The 19,444-nt window shown below is 33.1% G+C and overlaps 1 protein-coding gene and 1 pseudogene across 2 annotated transcripts; both read left to right on the forward strand.

Annotated features, from left to right (window-relative positions):
- Positions 1-473: 473 nt before the first annotated feature.
- On the forward strand, positions 474-5,501 carry LOC137806902 (uncharacterized; annotated as a pseudogene).
- A 6,769-nt stretch (positions 5,502-12,270) lies between these two features.
- On the forward strand, positions 12,271-17,541 carry BGLU41 (beta glucosidase 41). 2 transcript variants are annotated; one of them, XR_016517281.1, is made up of 13 exons: positions 12,271-12,997; positions 13,208-13,274; positions 13,384-13,442; positions 14,310-14,385; positions 14,459-14,530; positions 14,616-14,703; positions 14,775-15,030; positions 15,634-15,746; positions 15,846-16,069; positions 16,189-16,220; positions 16,447-16,549; positions 16,833-16,955; positions 17,050-17,541. XR_016517281.1 is itself a non-coding variant. In XM_068631073.1 (13 exons), the coding sequence occupies exons 1-13, from the start codon at positions 12,869-12,871 to the stop codon at positions 17,243-17,245; spliced, it is 1,524 nt and encodes a 507-aa protein (XP_068487174.1). In that variant the 5' UTR covers positions 12,271-12,868; the 3' UTR covers positions 17,246-17,541. The 2 variants fall into 2 exon arrangements, 1 of the variants encoding a protein (XP_068487174.1); XM_068631073.1 differs by having other exon boundaries at positions 16,847-16,955.
- Positions 17,542-19,444: the final 1,903 nt, after the last annotated feature.

A 19,444-nucleotide genomic window follows, 5' to 3' on the forward strand; every position in this document is an offset into this window, starting at 1 on the left:
TTTTTGAGATACGAGGTGCGATTGTGAACAAGGATCTTGAGGTGCGGTCCCCTGGTTCGATTGTGTGGTGCGAGTCCATTTGAAGGTGCGATTCTGTGGTGCGAGTCCATTTGGAGGTGCGATTCTGTGGTGCGAGTTCATTCAGAGGTGCGATCCTGTGGTGCGATCCAGAGTTGGTGAAGGGGCAACGATTGAGGAACCCGAAGGCATTGTCGATCGTGGTGTCGTTTCGTGGTTGGTCCTTTATAAGGTTAGTATTTTTTGACTTAGTTTCAGAGTGGTTGTGTTGGTGTTTTAGAGAACATATACAGAGTAGTTTATGATGTAGGGTCCACCATGTGCAAGATTTTTCTATGTGGTCCAACATTTGGTCTGTGACATAATTAAATGAATGTTTGCTTTGTAATTTGTTTGTTATTTGTGGTCATATGTATATTTATATTTCACATGAATACCTTTTATAAAATCATATTATGGAAGAAGGTTATTTTCTGCTTGTGGTCCACCATAGTGGGAAATTTTTTTATGCGAGATATGTTGGTGGTGATACATCAACATGGTCATGTCACAATGATAGATGGAGTTACTTTGAAATAGTTGGCATCCTAAAGGAGCTGGGGTTTATAACAGTACAGGAGATGTGGTATTCACGTGGAGGTTGTGAAGAGTTGGAAAATAGATTGGAGGTTCTGGTTGATGATGGTGGTGCAATAGAAATGCTGAAAATTGTAAATACACATGGTGAAGTTCATTTATTTTTATTGCATGTTGTTTCAGAGGCAGAAGTGGTGTTGGTTTTAGGTGATGTTGAGGATGGTGGTGGTGTGGAACCCAAAGGTCTTGAACGTGATGTTGAGAATGGTGGTGTGGAACCCGAAGGTCTTGAACGTGATGTTGAGGATGGTGGTGGTGTGGAACCCGAAGGTCTTGAATGTGATGTTGAGGATGGTGGTGGTGTGGAACCCGAAGGTCTTGAACGTAATGTTGAGGATGGTGGTGGTCTGCAACCCGAGGATGTTGAAGGTGATGTTGAGGATGGTGGTGGTGTTGAACCCGAAGGTGTTGAAGGTAATGTTGAGGATGGTGGTGGTGTGGAATCTCAAGGTGTTCAAGCTAATGTTCAGGATGGTGGTGGAAGGTGTGGGTGAGGAAGATGATGAGGAGGATGAAGGTCATCATGGTCAGGGTGATGGTGAGGGTGAGGTTAGGCATAGGCACAGAAGTAAAAGGCAGGCCAATAATCCTATTGAAGGTTTACAACCAAATTGTACAAATGATTTGCATGATTTGGGTGCTGATGATGATGAAAGTGAAGGAACATTTGTGCATGATAGAGGGTTGTTAGATACAGAGTGGGAATCAAAAGAGTTAGACAGCATGGACGAATTTGAAGATTGTGAGGAGGATGTCAGTACAGGTGGTAAATTTCCATCATTTGAAATGCCAAAAAACATAGCAGATTTTTCGTGGGATTTAGGAACCTATTTTATGTAGAATGTATGACTTTAAACTAGAGGGGAGGTGAATGGTTTAAAAAGGGTTTTCGCAAACTTTTATGTCTAGAATGAAATTACTTTGAGAAAACTTGATTCAGAATTCAGTTTGCCAAAAACACAAAGCAATTTAGCACAGCACCAGAAAAACAATCGGTTGTTTCGCAAAAACAATCGGTTGTTTATACCAGTTCACAAATATAAACTGAAATTAAAGAGTTCAAGGGATAGAGAGAATGCACACAGAGGTTTATACTGGTTCACTCTTAAACCAAGAGCTACATCCAGTCTTCCCAGAAACCACTGGGGCTAAGCAATCAACCCTAGATTACTTAAAACACCACCAAAAAAGTGACCTTGATCCCCTCAAGACACACACTTCCTTTGGCTCAGCACAAACACCACTAAGAATGTTGATCTTGATAACCTCAAGAGCACACAATACTTCTCAGCTTCACACCCAGAGTTTCTTCAAAGTACAAAACGATTACACTTGTTACAGAAAGATCTGAAATCAATACAAGATGAAAATCCTATTCCACACTCTCTTGATCAAAAGCAATCTCAAAGCAAACTTCAACTCTTCAAAAGCAAAATTAGTGAAAAACTCAAATCTGTTTTTCTTTGATTAAAACTCAGTTCTTGTTTGTTACATAAACTGAACAAACTATTTATTGCTTTCAAAGACTAGTCAAAGCATTTAAAATTGGAGCGTAATCAGTTATAAAATCATTTAATGCTCAGTCAAAGCACAAAATAGTTTTCTGTTATGGTCCCAAAACAAACAATCGGTTGAATACTCAAATCAATTGGTTGTTTTGGTTTGACAGCAAGTCAACCATCAAAAACAGTTTTCAACCTTTCTAAAAACACCTAAGTATAAAACAATTGGTTGTTTCGACAAAACAACAGGTTGTTTTTCACTTAGTTTGAAAAACACTTTCAATTAAAAGGTTTAAGAACACCTAAGTATAAAACAATCGGTTGTTTCGACAAAACAATCGGTTGTTTCGACAAAACAACAGGTTGTTTTTCACTTAGTTTGAAAAACACTTTCAATTAAAAGGTTTAAGAATGCTTAAGCTTTGGATTCAATCAAGAGTGGAATTACAATATAATTTACCCCATATCTTATTCTAAAACACCTCAGCAACAGCAAGCACATCCAGCCTTCCATCAACCTTCAAAGGGTTTGGATTCTTCAAAACTTGAACACACTTGATTCAACATTTTACAGACAAGGAAGCATTTAAAGATGCCATTAAAACTTATGTTGTCCATTCAGGGAGGAATTTAAAATTAGTAAAAAATGATAATTAGAGAGTCCGTGTGCGTTGTGTTGGAGCACAAGGACAATGTGAATGGTATGCATATTGTGGGTTCTTACCCTCAACAAGGTGTTGGCAGTTAAGAAAACTAAATGATGTGCATACCTGTGATAGGCAGTTTAAGGTTGATTTGTTGAGCACTAAATGGTTGAGTGGAAGGTTGGAAACTTCTTTAAGTCAAAATCCAAAATTGAGAATTAATGATGTAAGGAATAAAACTGTTAAAAAATGGAACACAAGTATAAGTAAGTCAAAAGCTCAACGGGCAATAGCCATGACGCTGAAGAATGTTCAGGGTTCATTTCAAGAGCAGTACAAATGAATTTATGACTATGCACATGAGTGGATGCGTGCAAATTCTGGGTCTACAGTGAAAGTCAGAGTTGAAGACATGAATGGATTCAAAGTTTTTAACAAATTTTATGTGTGCTTAAAAGCCTGAAAGGATAGCTTTATATCTTGTAGGCCCATAATTGCTTTGGATGGGTGCTTCTTGAAAGGATTTTATGGTGGTGAACTGTTGACAGCAATTAGGAGGGACCCAAATGATCATATGCTTCCTCTAGCATATGTTGTGGTTGAGGTTGAATGCAAAGATTCTTGGACCTAGTTTTTGCAGCTTTTAATTGAAGATGTTGGGGGTGTACATGTATGTCAAGGCATGACTTTCATGTCTGACCAACAAAAGATATATTCTTTGCTGTCAATTGTTAATTTTATTTGATGATAATTTTCATTTAACTATTTTATATATGGTTTTTGACAGGGTTTGTTGCTTGTCATTCAAGAACTCATACGTGGGCAGTGCAGCGGTTCTGTGTTCGACACCTGTACTCCAACTTCAGAAAGAAATTCCCAAGAAAAAAACTAAAACTTTAATGTGGAGGGTAACCGACAACACATATCCCCAAGCATGGGAGAGGGAGATGAGAGCTATAAAGGAAGTCAATGATGATGCATTCAAACATCTTATTGTTTTACCTCCCAGGAAAGTATTCATACTTTTCTTTTAGGTGCAAAAACTGAAAACTGCATTGATTGTAATTGGTTGATGGCTATTGATTAATTGTGATGCTACAATAATTGTCATGTGGGGCTAGTTAAGACACGTATAGTGAGAGACACATTATGGGGCCTTCATTGCCTATTCATGCTTAGATTTTATAGAGCAAAATCAGCTTTTTAGGTGCAGTGTAAAATCCTATACGAATTCCATGAAATGGTTTTTGAAAACTGAATTTTAATATGATTTTAATATGATTTTGAGACACGAGTGAAAAATTTTAATATGATTTCAAAACTGAAAACTACATTCAGATTTGAAAAGTCCATGTTATATTTTTCTCCCTGTTGTTCACTCCCAAATTGTTTGTAATTGGTTGCTGGCTGTTTGATTATTTGTCCATTGGCATTAGGGAATTAATTTTGAAGATGTAGTGTGAAACTGGAACAAAATTTGTTAGACAGCACATGCACATGCACATCCACTAACCTTATACAGCACATGCACACCAATTCCTAGTATCTGAAATCATTTATTTTCGTGTACTAGGTTCTGGTCCAGATCAAGGTTCACATTCACTCCAAAATGTGACTCACTTGTGAACAATATTTCTGAAGGCTTTAATAGTGTGTTTGTACTAGCACGTGCAAAACCTATCATTACCATGCTAGAAGATATTAGGACTTATATGATGCAGAGATGGGCCAAAAACATATTGAAAATTGCCTCATTTGAAGGATCAGTATGTCCAAAGATTTTAAGCAGGTTACAAAAGAAAGCAAATCAAACTCGATATTGGATACACAGGTTAGATGACAACATTCATACACTATTTTAAAAAGTTATTGTCTTACTTGTTAGATATGTCTAACCAATTCCATCATCACAGCTCTTCTGCAGATCACCTATTTGAAGTGAGACATACCTCTACCATTGGAGAAAAGTATGCAGTTAACTTAGAGCTACATCAGTGCAACTGCCGAAAATGGATGTTGACTGGAATACCATGTTGCCATGCACTGCTGCAATGAAATTTCTCAATGTTGATCCAGTGAACTTCATTTCATTTTGGTACAAGAGGAAACATATGCAGAGGTGTACAACTCAATTATCTATCCAGTGAATGGTGAACAAGTATGGGAAAGAACTGAAATGTCAGATGTTGTGTCACCTCCCACAAAGAATATGCCAGGAAGACCAAAAAAGAAGAGAAGGTTAAAGCCATGGGAGGTAATGAAGAACAAGAGTCAGTTAGGCCAAACTGGGTTAAAGAAAAAATGTGGGATTTGTCATAAGCTTGGCCACAATAGAAAGTCCTGCATTGAAAAATCATTTGAACAAGGTGCAAGTGCACCTCGACCATCTCACCCAAGGCCATTTCACCCAGGCCCACCTGACCAAGGTCCATGTCAGGCAGCTACAAGTGCACCAAGGCCATCTCAGGAAGCTCCAAGTCAGGCAGCCCCAACCGCACCCCCTCCACCATCTCCCTTTACTCAACCAAAAGTTTCACAACCATCTCAGGAAGCTCCAAGCCAGGCAACACCAACCGCACCCCCTTCACCATCTCCCTTTACTCAACCAAAAGTTTCACAACCATCTCAGGCAGCTCGAAGGACAACAAGATCAACTACAAAATTTTCAAAACCAACACGAGGCTTAAGTTACAGTCCATGAGAGGCCGCTTTTGGAAGCCATGAATGCTTTTGGAACTCACTCATTTCTAAACCTATGTATTTTGAAAAACAATTATTATAGGATCCTGCTAATGTATTTTGGATTGATAATTTGGTAATTTGTTAATGTATCATTTACTCAATGTCTTTGGTAATTTTTGGAGTACATTAATGTTATCAGGTTCTATGTAATTAATCACTTTTGCTAACTGTCTAGGTGTCATTTGGATAAATCAGTGTTCAAATATTGAATATGGTAAACTAAAATTTGCACTCAAGCTGTTCAAATATTGAATTGTAGGCCAAAGTGTAGATTTTTATTCTGAAAGTTATGAAATGGTGCACATTTTTATATAGCTTTAAATATAAAAGTTTGAATGCTGGAAGTTCTAGTCACCAGGCTAGAATTCAAAGGAGGAGTGGCTTTAAAAGTCATCGTTTATTGCTGAATACTGGTGTGGATAAGAATTCATAGGTTACATGTACATTCTTATATGACAAAAATAATCTTACAGTTGTAGCACAATATATTATCAAGTTCTTGCTGAAGCACATACAGATTCACACATTACTATGCCTTTTCCAATTCCTTTGCACCCCATGCTATCCAGTACTTCATGCCACTTCCTATAATTCTAATCTTAAAAGTGGAACCTCTAGTAGTAAAGGGGTTATCTGCCAAGCCAATAAAACTGTTGTTTTATTGATACAAGGCATCAAAATAAAACTACACCATACTTATGCAACACCAAAATTATGCAGCACCAGAAAACAAGAAAATAGTACATAACTTCTATATCAACCACTTGCTAAAATTCATTTTCCATTGATACAAATTTTAGCATACATATTACATATTGGACATAATGAACTCAACACACTAATACATATTACATTAACTCTTTCAATCATAATCCCAACCAAAATATACATTCATACGTCACTCATGGGAATTTTAAGAAAATAATCAACATAACAATGTTTATTACAACAACAACACACAACTCTACTAACAACATCTTTATCCACTTTCTTGACATCTTCAAACGTTTTTCCAAGCTACAAATCTTGTTTCTTTGTCTAGCAATAGTTCCATCTTTGTCATCCTCAATGTCTTCAATGCACTTGCACCATCTAAAAAAATTGCATCCCATGCTTACGCCACTCCTACTCTGTATTAGACAAAACCATAACCAAAAAATCAATATCAATGCATTTTTTTTCATAAACCATAGATTAATACATCTCACCTTATACTTTGGACACTCCCAAAATTGCCTCCCACAATTTTTTACAGTTGTTGCGGTTCTCAAAACTGCAAATTCCCCACAATTGCAAATGGGAGCAACAAAAGTCGTCCTGCTCCCACCACCATGGCTAGAATTTGATCGTTGTTGCTGCATTTCCATTCCGCTACAGCTGCATGATGATACAGATGCAGATCTATAGGCACACATTTCCACCACAAACGAAGCTACACCCACGAACTCCACAATCACCGACTCCACCACAAACAGTGACCCTCCTATATGTTAACTCACTTGTTTCTGGGAATAAGGCAGCAACCAAAAACGTTTACGCAAGAAAACCGTAAACCGTGCTTTCAATTCAAAATTCGTAATCCCCAATTCAAATCACTATAACCCTAACTCGTAATTCAGTACTCACTAAACTAATGTAACCACCATCCACGTCACTTGACACGTCTCTGCCACATAAGTACCACTTAACGTCTTTTGGTGCAACTTAACAGAAAGGACCATTTTGACTACATTTTAAAAAACTTAGGGACCATATTGATTTTTTAAAAAACCACTGTACTAAATTGCCTATGGACTCTAAATGTAGGGACAAAACAACTAATTAAACCAAATAAAAATAGTAAACAACACAGAAATATGATACAAACAAATAAGAGAAGAATGGCTACTTATCTTGTTGTCAACTAAGGCTCTGATACCAAATGATGAAAATCACTCTTCTTCTATTAGTCATTTTTTTTATTTCTTCTTTGAATGGATGATGAAGGAGATTTGAGGAGAGAAAATATTCAAGAAAATTAAGAGAAGTTTCGATGGTTTGAAGTGGAGTAAGGAATTTGTGAGTGATAGGTGAGGCCAACTCACTAGGAAAGATTTTAGGTTAAGTCTTGAAGGAGACTAACCTAGAAAGAACTTAGGAACAAGTAAAATGGTCATAAATGGGTAGCATTTTATTACTCATTCCAAGTTAAAAAAAAATACAAGAGATGTGAACTCATATTTTTAGGAGACTTGGATGTCTAAAATAAGAATTTTAACCTAAAAACTCTCTATTGGCAAGGTGACAAGTGGCGTCACGTGTTTCATGCTCATGATCTTCTCAAATGATAGATTGACAAGTATCTTCCTCTCATTTAAGTCTCAAATGAGAGGTTGGAAAATGTCACCTCTTAATTGGTGGGGATCCTCTCCATTGATGAAAATAGATGTGGACGTTCAGGCTTCTCATGTCACGTCCATGTTTCTCATGTCAAGTGGTGAGTCACTTTACAATATATATTCATTGTATTACTATACACATTTAGTCTTCTATTAGTCCAAATACAAGGCCCAAAATTAAATCAAGGCCCAATATATGGCCTAAATAAAATTCTAAAGTAATTTATACAATTATTTAAGCTAAAGTCCTAAAAGATATTGACTTGATCTTACTAAAGTCAACTTAGTTACAGTCTTATTGTTGTCCTCTGACCAAGGCTCTAATATTCTTTCATAGTTTGAAGGTCTTCTATGATATGCTATGTATATTCTTTTCTCTTACAATTATCCTCTTTATTAGGTTTACAAAAGATAGGCACAAGTCAAATTAAGTCCATTCATACTAATAAGTTTTTCAACAAATTTTAGATTTTCATTCTTCTTATTCTATGCGTATTGTGACGGGATGTGCTTCCATCACTATATGCGGTAGGATATAAACATGAGAAGATTTTTTTTTTCAAATCTTAAACAAACAAGCTACTAGTTATGATTGAATTTAACAATATGCAATAAAACAAATAATATAATAGAATTGGTGGAAGAGATTCCATGGGGTCTAAATCTTGAACTTAAATTATTTGATGAGGTTGTGCCAAACACAGAAAACTCCAAAAAATTATCCAAAGCACTTACTCATGTGTTTGAAAATAGTTTTGGAGTTTGAACCCAACCAAAAGTTCTTGGGTTTGTTTAGAAAGTAGGTTGTGAAGTTTATCACGAAGTTGCCAAACTCAATGGCCAATTGTTATTCTTATCTTTAAATTTCTTTATTGTATAAAATATTTCTCATACGTCTCTGTTCCCCTAATCATTTGTATGCTTTCCATGTAATGTTGATTTTTTATTTGTGAATAAAATAAAGTAAAATCAGATGGAATTAGTTGATGTTCAGAACCTTGGCTCCTCCCAAAATTTTGAATCTCTTTACTTCTAAATTCATTGCTTCTAAATACTATTTTAGTGGTGGTTAAATGATGACTCTTTTGATTTTAGTTGTTGTAATACTTTTCATTTTTTAACGAAAAATTAAAATTTTACTTTTGATTCTTAAATACTCGTTAATAATAATTTATGCGTTTAACGAAATATTAAGTAATCATATTGAATAATATTCACTATGTCTATAGTAAAATATCGATCAGAATACCTCTAAAATGTTTTTATACATTTAAACTAATGTTATTTATCTATTTTAAAATATAATTTAGAGATAAAAGATACCAATTTTAGAATGATTAAAACTAAAAACAAAATAGAGATTTAAAAAAAAGTTAGACATTACTATGAATTATGATATTTCAGTTAAACTAATATTTTGGAATTCAACAATAATGTGTCATTATATAAAAAAAATATTAAAAAAATAAAAACAAAAATATAAAAATTAAACTAAACTCATACGGAACATTACATAGGACATTACAAAAGAACTTTCTTAAAAAAAATTAAACAAAACGGAAAAAGTGGGAACTCAAACCTATTACAAAAAGTAATGATCTAAGCTAATAAAAGCCACAAGAGAATCAAACCATTTAAAGTTTAATTTAAACGAGGGAGTTTAGCTGCACAATGATTTTCTTCAATAATTCTTTTAAAAATTTCAAAATTCATGGCATCACAATTCTATGCATTTCTTTCATCTTTATCAGAACATCTGCCAAACCAAATAAGAGTTTCAAAAACTTAAATTAATAATTTTAATTTTTACAAATTAAAATTTTAAGATTATAACTAAATCATTCTTATTATAGACGGACTAAGTAGTATATTTAAGTTTAATTTTTGTAAAACTAGAGTTTTATAATATGGAGTCAATTAAAGAATTATTTTTCTCATCAACAACCCCAAACAAATATTGGACAAGTATAATCCGAGAAAAAACAAGATTTCGCAATTTTTTTCTATTATTATATATAAAATATTTATTTATTTATTTATATATTTTTTTGAAGTTGAGATATTATTTAAGAGATTAAAATATAGGATGAAAAGAATTTTAAAAAGAGAGAATAAATGGAATGTAAGAAAATAGAGAACTTGAAAATTGTAAGAAAAAATAAAACAAGACGAGTAAGAAAAAAAAAATCAATTTTAACAATTATATAGAAATATTTTTTTATCAAATAATTAATAAAATTAAAAAAGGTATTTCAGGGTGTAGAAAATACAAAAAAAAAAACTAAAAAAATAACAATATACGCATTATGTGATTTAAGTGCACATTTCAGCAGTGTGCAAGAACCTCTGGCACTTTCCAACAGAGTGCAACATACAGGACCCATTATGAAGCAAAAAAGAAACATAATTCTTATAACAGCAGAGGTGTACGAAATAGACCTGCAACCTTCTATTAGACCTGCAACCTTCCATTCTGCTTCCCTTTTCCATACACCCCAATCTATTATATGGAAAGATGATAAAACTTAGTATTATTATGGATGGTGTAGTATTAATTTACGAATTTGTTTGGTATCAGTAAGGTACTATTTTTATTTGGTGAGGTCACCCACGACTAATTTGGAAAAGCGCGGAATTATACTTGTAAGTTCTAGATGTAGTCTTTCTTAAGTCGAAAAGAAGATTAGTATCTATTTATTTTTTGAGTGCAGAGTTGTTAGGTTATTGTGGAATCATTGTGGTGCATGACTTGGCGTGCAGAGCATGTTTCCCAACGTCCCATTGTCAAATTTTTTTCAATTTAAGATGAACAATGCACCTATTTCGGTGAATGAGGTTTGAGAGTAACTTGGATTACAGTAATCAACGATTTGGAATTATAAAAACAAAGTAATCTTTAAAGAAGAAATAATAGATGTACTGGAAGCTTTTGCTTTGATTCAATTAAAGATTTGATCATAGATTACAACTAAGTCACAGTCTGCACCTTTTTTTTCTGATTGGTGCATAGATCCGTTGATTTGTATGAGGATGATCTCATGATGTATCCATTTAGGTTGTATGATTGTTTGCCTCATGTGTTTTCCTCTAAGTTAGATAAAAAAGTTATGTATAAACAAACATGTGAGTAAATCTATTGAGAGAAGTTATGATTAAGTTTATGTATAAGGATTGGATCATTCTTATAGTGGTTATATTTATTTTATTTTTTATTGTTAATAAAAAAAACTTTTATTTGGTAAGAAATTTTGTAATAATTTATTTGAGTAAAGTTTAAATAAATTAAACGGTGTGATTTGTCTCAGTCTGCCACGTAATTGTAATTGGTCTCTTCATCACAATTGTGTTGTTTATCTAATTGACTAGAATATGTGTCAATGGATCAATCCTCTTTTACAATATTTGTTTTTTAATTTCAATTCCAACTCACTTGAAAAACCTACAAATTAAGTAGGCCAAAGTGTTGTTTTCATTTTTGTAAATGAAAATAGTATATGCATATATTTAAATTTTAACAATTAAAATGTTCAATGGTTTGTCTCTTTTTATACCACTCTGTTGTCGTAAACACCTAATAACATATTTAATTCCAACAAATAGAAAGAAATAAAAAAAATGAAGGTATAATTACAATAAGGAATGTAATATAACAGGAAAAGAAATATAAAAAATTGGCGAGTTTTACTGAAGCATACAGAATGTGCATATAAAAACGGTGGAATGTCCAAAAACCATTACTTTTTTCCGAACCATATATGATTGAAAATTCTAAGACATAAATACCATAAAGTGTGACAGAGATGTTTAATTCATTATTCAACTTGTTGGAGATTCCATTATACTGTATATGAATATTTTATAATAAAGTAAACTTAAATCTTAGTTTATAAATTAATTTTGTAAAATAAAATTAGATTTAAGATATTTTTTTTAAATGATATCAAAGCATTTAGAATATATTCTAAACTTATCAAATCACTTAACTATCGGTTTTATTCAAATCAGTTATTATCGGTTTTATTCAAATCACTTATGATATAATTTTACATACGATAGTTTTGACATGAGGAGAGTCTACTAAATATTTCACAATGATTAAAAATAAAAACATATTTTATAATATATACATATATATATAAATCTCATTTTTATAAATTCGTTTTATAATACTAAATTAAATTTAAAATTTATTTACTTGTACATAATATAAAATTATGAACCACTAAGACCACGTAGTACTAAGGTGTTAGAATAAATTTTTGGAGTTGTTTCTCAAATTTTATATAATTGCGTGAAGAGAAGTGGATTAGAGAGACACACAAGAGGAACTTAACCACAAGAAAACGAATTAAGATAATTATGGCCTAATTCAGTGTCTGGTTGAAACACACTTACCCACTCACCAATAACATAAAAGATACTGAAGAAACGGAGAAGTATAAAAAGGGAAAGGACATTGAGTGTGGTATTAAGAAAACAACACAAGTAATAATCTCTTCCCCGCAACTTTAACCTGTTATTCACGCACACTGCATCGTTCCCTCAGGTTCAAGTTTCCTCATCAACATTTGAAGACACCCTTTTTCATCTCCACACACAAAACACAGTTTTGCTAAAAGAAGAATATAGAAAAATCTCTTGCTAATTAAACACTCCATGCCACCGATGACATCCCAATTCACTTGGAGTTAACCTGTGTCTGATTCATGAGCATGGTCCCTCAGAGAAGTTGACACCAAGAACAAAAATTTGGGAATTAATCATAGCTCACATGTTCCTGTTTCTGAGGAAACTCTTTAGTCTATTTCTTCTTCTGCCACAACCTTCACCCTTACAAAAAACAGCTACATTTTTTTTCTGTATATAAATATAACCAAAGGATTTTAGACTCTAACCACAGAAGATTCACTATCCAAGTAGAGAAAACTTTTCAGCATCAACAACCATCATGAGGGTTATTGTTTTTTCTCTAACTCTTTTCCTCACAACAGTCCAACTCCTTGTGAAAGCAGAATCAATAAGCAGAGCAGATTTTCCAAAGGGGTTTATTTTTGGAACTGCTTCTTCAGCTCACCAGGTATGCATTCAGTTTTCCTTCTATTAGTCAACTAACAGAACTTAGACAAAGTCATACAAACATTTACATTTTTTTATCGTTTTTCAACTCTAGTTTCATCTCAATAACCTCAATACAAAGTTTTATTGCATGAGAGTTGATGAATTGAAGCTCAAACAAATTCTGATTGAATGACAGTCTAACAAAGAAGGTAACTGTTGTATGTCACAGTTTGAGGGAGCTGCTGATGAAGGAAACAAAGGAGATAGCATATGGGATACTTTCTCAAGGATTCCAGGTAGTGATGAAAATTGGAACTGTAGAAAATACAAACACATCAAAATAAAAATGAATCAAAGGAAGGTTTGAAGTTGAAGTTTCTGATTTCTTGTTGATTACAATGGTAGGGAGAATTGTGGATTTCAGTAATGCAGACATGGCAGTCGATCAATACCACAGATTTCAGGTGAACTAAGAAGACACACTTCAACTTCACTCTACTCACATTAATTGCTTCAATTTTCTTTCTCTACCCTCTTCATCTTCATGCATGTGGTTCATTTGAGTGGTAATATGTTGATAATTCTGTATTATAACTTAAAAAAATCATTTTCTGTTAAAATTTGAATCTTGTTTAAAGAAATAAAACAATTTTAAGAGTATATTATCTTACATCATAATTACATATTGATGTTTTTCATTGTAAAATATAAAAGTAACATTTTCCTATTATAAAATGGCTAAAATAGAATATTGTGAAAATGGTAAAGAATTGGAAGGATCACCGCCAAGCTTATGAAGATGACAACGTTTCACCAACCTCGAGGAATAAAAAATCAGCGTAAAAGTAGCACATGACATAAAGTTCCAAAGCGTGTAAAGTGTTGCAAGAGATCTTTTTACTATATTATAATACATTATTATTATAACGCACCACTACTATGTTAATCCTTTTATAAATCTGTTATTTATATGCTGATGTGACTTCGTTTCTTTTTTTTTTGGTTTTCTTTTAACTTTGTTAAATTTATTGATAATATAAAAAAAGTATAGACTTTTATTTGTTTATATCATGTTATTGGTAAAGAACATTCCCCACCTCTTTATCCATTATTAATCTTTACAAGAACTTCTACTTTCAACTTTATTTTTCTTTCTATTTAAAAATATTTAAACCCAAGATTTTACTTCTGAAGATTAAGTTTACTTACAGTTTTTGATAAATTATAGACTTTTATTAGTTAGTAAATTCAACTGTTGCTTTTTTCTTCTCTCTGATAATTTCGAATGAGTGGAAAGAAAGTTTCACATTGATGAGTTCCATTGCATACAGAATGATGTAAACTTGATGAAGGATTTGGGAATGGATTCTTACAGATTTTCCATATCGTGGACGAGAATTTTCCCAAGTGAGTTATGTTTTTTCAAAACCATTTAGTTTTTGTGTAGTTTGGTCCAAATGCTAACTAAATTTGTGAACAGATGGAACAGGGGAACCCAATAAAGAGGGAATAACATATTACAACAGCCTCATTGATGCTTTGCTTGAAAAAGGTTACTCAATAATTCATTTGGGAATTTGATCTTCAAACATATAAAGGAAAATAACATAGAAGTTTTAGCTCTTTCTTCCAATCAGGAATCCAGCCTTTTGTTACACTATATCATTGGGATCTTCCACAAATGCTTGAAGATGAATATGAAGGATGGTTAAGCACACAAATCATGTAAGAAATTAGGTGTTTTGATGTTTTGAAATGTGTAGTTGAATTTCACATTCACCTCTATTTGCTTACAGAAAAGATTTTGAGCATTATGCATATACATGCTTCAAAGCTTTTGGAGACAGAGTTAAGCACTGGATTACCTTCAATGAGCCTCATAACTTTGCACTCCATGGTTATGATTTAGGGATTCAAGCACCAGGAAGATGTTCCCTGTTAGGTCGTCTTCTATGCAAGAAGGGAAAATCATCCACTGAGCCATACATTGTTGCTCATAACATTCTCTTATCTCATGCTGCTGCATACAGAAGCTACCAACTACATTTCAAGGTTCCAAACAGATCCTTCTCACAGTAGTCATACAAAATATATATTTGTTTTCAAAAAATAAACTAAAACTCTTCTCAGTTTCTTCAGACTGTAAGTTAGTTTCATTATAGTCCTTCATTTTACAAAACTTTCACTTTAATAGCTAGCTTTACAAAATTATATTTTGCAAGATGAGTAAAATCAAAGATGTATTTTTATATTTTAACTTTTAATTTTATATTTTTTATTTAAGTTTTTTAGTTAATATGATGTTTTTAAATAAGATAAGAAAAATAGATATCATTTTATTGAAAGTATATAAAAGAGAATATCATTTATTAGAATATGAGAATATACATGTTTATTTAAAAATTAGAGAATAAATATTATTTTATTAAAAATATAATAGATATGAATGGTTATTTTAAAATCAAAGGAGAGATGAGATTATGTAATATAACATCATTAGAGAGAAGTGCAATCTTTCCTACTAAGTATGAGTGAGATTTACATTACATATCTCATTGTGCATGTTTACTTGATAATATTATCATTAAAGAGTCTAGAGAAAAGCTAAAAATGTCAATAATAATTTATTTATTTTCATTTGGATGGAGAATTCAGGAACAAGGTGGTCAAATAGGAATAGCACTAGATGTTATTTGGTATGAACCAATAACAGAACTTGATGAAGACAAAGATGCAGCATTAAGAGCTATGGACTTCTCACTTGGATGGTAACCTTTTGTGTAGCATAATGATTATCAAAAAAAATATTATGGAGCTTAGTGAAAACAACTAAGAACTTATCTTCCACAAACACCAATGTGTATCAGGTTCCTAGATCCACTTTTCTTTGGAAAATACCCTCTCTCAATGAAGAAACTTGTAGGTGAGAGATTACCAGAGATTTCTTATGCAAACTCAAAGTTTCTTGTGGGATCTTTGGATTTTATTGGCATAAATCATTACACCTCAGTATATACTCGTAACGATAGGACTAGGATTCATAAACTGGTTATGCAAGATGCTGTTTCTGATGCTGCTGTTATTACAACAGGTAATTAAGCTATTAATGCTAATTGTGATCCCATTTTTTAAACTCTTCTTTGCATAAAACAAGCATAACTGAAGTTCATTGGAAGTTTCTGATATTTGCTCTTGTTCTTAATCCTATAGCATACCGAAGAGGAGCTGCAATTGGAGAAAAGGTATGCTCAGAATGCAGTGTTTAGTTATTGGAAAAAGATAAAATGAACTAAAATATGACAGTTGAATGGAATGATATTCACAATTTTTTTTCTTCATTTAAGTCTATTCTATTTTACTTTACTCCATTTCATTCTATTCCTTACTATGAATCCAAATATAGTCTCAGGCTACAATGTGCTTTTGCTCAGTACACTTCATGCTAAATCAGTAAGTCTCTTTTTTCAGGCAGCTTCAAGTTGGTTGCACATTGTCCCTTGGGGTATCCGAAAGTTGGTAAAACATGTGAAAGACAAATATGGGGACACACCAGTAATTATAACAGAGAATGGTGAGTACTCAGTGGTTTTATGGTTGGTAAACTATCCAAACTATATAGTTCTAGACAGATGAAAAAAAAAAGATATAACAAAATGAATCACTGAATTGATAAAACAAAATGAAACACAAAGAGATCGGAATTTCCTTCTAAAGTTGGAGTAAAAATCAATAGAAAAAAAGAAAAAGAAGTAATGGTGTGTTTGATTTTCACCAGATTTTATTTTGGGAGTTTCACTTTAGATAATGTAATTTGTGATGGCATCAATAATCATAAATTTGTTTACATCCATTAGATTTGTGATGGCAGGAATGGATGACCCAAGCCAACCCTTTATGACCTTACAGAAGGCCTTAAAAGATGACAAGAGGATAAGATACCATGGAGACTATCTCTCAAACCTATCTGCTGCTATAAGGTAAACTATTGGAAGTTCTTGAGTTCCTGCTTATGGGTTTATAACATTATTGTGTTAGTCATCTTAATTCTGACATGATATGAATTCAATACAGGGAAGATGATTGCAATGTACGAGGTTACTTTGTATGGTCATTGCTTGACAACTGGGAGTGGAACATGGGATACACTGTACGGTTTGGACTCTACTATGTGGATTTCAAGAATAATCTTACTAGGATACCAAAAGATTCTGTGAAATGGTTCAAAAACATACTCAGAATAGAGACAGAAAGGAGTAGTGAAATTTGAATTGTTATCATGATACATGAAAAGCATTTTGTAGTTGTAAAGTTCTTAGGAAATTAATGAATGAAAATCGCATGCAAAGGATTGAAAAATGTTAATGCAGCAAACAATCAAGTGATGACTAGGTGTTGAACTTCCTATTTTTAAGATTCATGTCATCTGGTGAGTAGAAAACAAATATTGATTCCTTGATTGAAGGTATTGGTTCAATGAAGTGAACCTGTGATTATATCAAGTTAATAGAATATGTTGCTAATTGATTCAAAGATGAATAAACTAAACAGGTGGACTTTTCTTTCTTTCTTTTCTTCAATCTATTCCTATAAAAAAAGATTTGTGTCTGCTAAAGTTTCTTTTTACTTTGTTTAGAAAGGAAACTCTATAAATTTTTAGACATTCAAATATATTGAATTTAAATTTTTTTAGACATTTAAATTTAAATGTATGATTTGAATTTGTTCTTACAACAAGGACCAAGAACACTAGAATCAGGTTGACAAGATTAACTTTTGTACAAATCTTCCAATCTTGGGTCGGACTCTCTTGGTTTTTTCTTGGGCTGGACTTTCTCGGTTTCAACTAGGACTGGATGTTCTCAGCTTCAACTAGGGTTGGATGCTCTCGGCTTCTCCTCAAGTTGGGTGCTCTCGACTTCTCCTTCACACAGATGGGGGGTGTACCTGCAAGGCGTTCCGATGCCAAAGTCAGAAAATAGATTTATGTTCATCAAACGAAAATCACTCTTACCTGGCGCTTATGTTGACCTCCTATTTATACAATTTCCTTAATGGGCTTATGCTTTTACTTTGGACATTCTTTCTACACCGTTTTATCATTTACGCACCCCCTAATGCAGGCTTTTATTTAATTGGGCCTTATTATAATAATATTTATATTTTGTTTTATTCTTTTATGCATAACCTCTCAGTTATGTATTGTATCTAACTCTCGGCTTAACCTCTCGGTTTTAGCCTACCAGTACACTGCCCCCGAGACATAAAATTTTTTATTTAAGTTTTAAGAAAAGTATTTATGTCTGAATATAATATAATAGTTTTGAAATGTGATTTGATTTGATATTAAATGCCTCGTTTCCCGTGATTTATTTTGTTCAGACTAAGTGATTTGACGTGAATTTGTTGTTTTAACCGTTAGATGATATATTTTTGAACGGTTTCAAGTTGTTGTAACGTTTCAGGTTCTAGGGTTTATTTTGGGTTATAAATAGGTTTCTCACTCAACCTATCATAGTTTTATGTGAGTTTTGTTGCTTTCTGAAAGTGAGTTCATTTTCAAGCTTCATTTGTGTCTTTAAAGGTAATATGTCTATTTCGAGTTCTTCTTCTGCTACTGATGATTTGAGTGGTTTTTCAAGCGCGGGTGGTGAATCTACTGGCTGAGTGGTTTGAGAAGAAGAGCATCTTGAATCAAAGTCTTCTTTGGCTACTCCTTCGTGTATGAAGGATTCGAATGGAGCTCCTACTGTTGACGCTCCTCCAACATTCGAAAGAATTATGCCTCCGAAAAATCTACGTCCAGGTTATCAGTGGATTAATCCTAAGGTCCGAGAGTTCTTTTCTCGGTACCGTTCTGCTAGTGAACTTCGTAGTTTCCTTTCCCATTCTCAGATTTATTATTCTGATATTGAGAATGATATAATTTCTTTTCGGCGTGTTGGGAATGTCGATAACGTTTGCCATGGCCGAGAGGGTGATAACTATGATTTTTTTTATTTTTATGCTTGTTTTTTTAGAGACCTTCGTATTCGATTGCCTTTGAACAATTTTCAAATGGGCGTTCTTAATTTTCTTAATATTGCTCCTACCCAATGATTGGGCGTTAATGCAAGCTTTTAGTATTTTATGTAAATTATTATCACTTTCTCCTAGCCCACATCTTTCTTGTACTATTATAGCTCTCGGCCTGGTAAACGACCAGGTTGGTTGTCCCTTATTAGTAAACCCGATATTTGTTTTCTTAAACCTTTTACCTCTTCATATAAGGATTTTAAGGGAGGATTTTTCAAAATTCTAATAGAGCTAGAAGGAAGAGAGTATTTTTTTAATGGAGATTCTCCAAAGTTTCCTCTATATTGGACGAAAGATCCTTTGAAGTTTAACTCAATGTCTTTTCACTCAATTGATGTTGCCGATCGTCATGTTATTGAAGTTTTTAGTCACCTCTCATACCGGATTCCCACTC

Source organism: Phaseolus vulgaris, chromosome 11, assembly GCF_051622355.1.
Source record: "Phaseolus vulgaris cultivar YP4 chromosome 11, ASM5162235v1, whole genome shotgun sequence".
Classification (NCBI taxonomy): domain Eukaryota; kingdom Viridiplantae; phylum Streptophyta; class Magnoliopsida; order Fabales; family Fabaceae; genus Phaseolus; species Phaseolus vulgaris.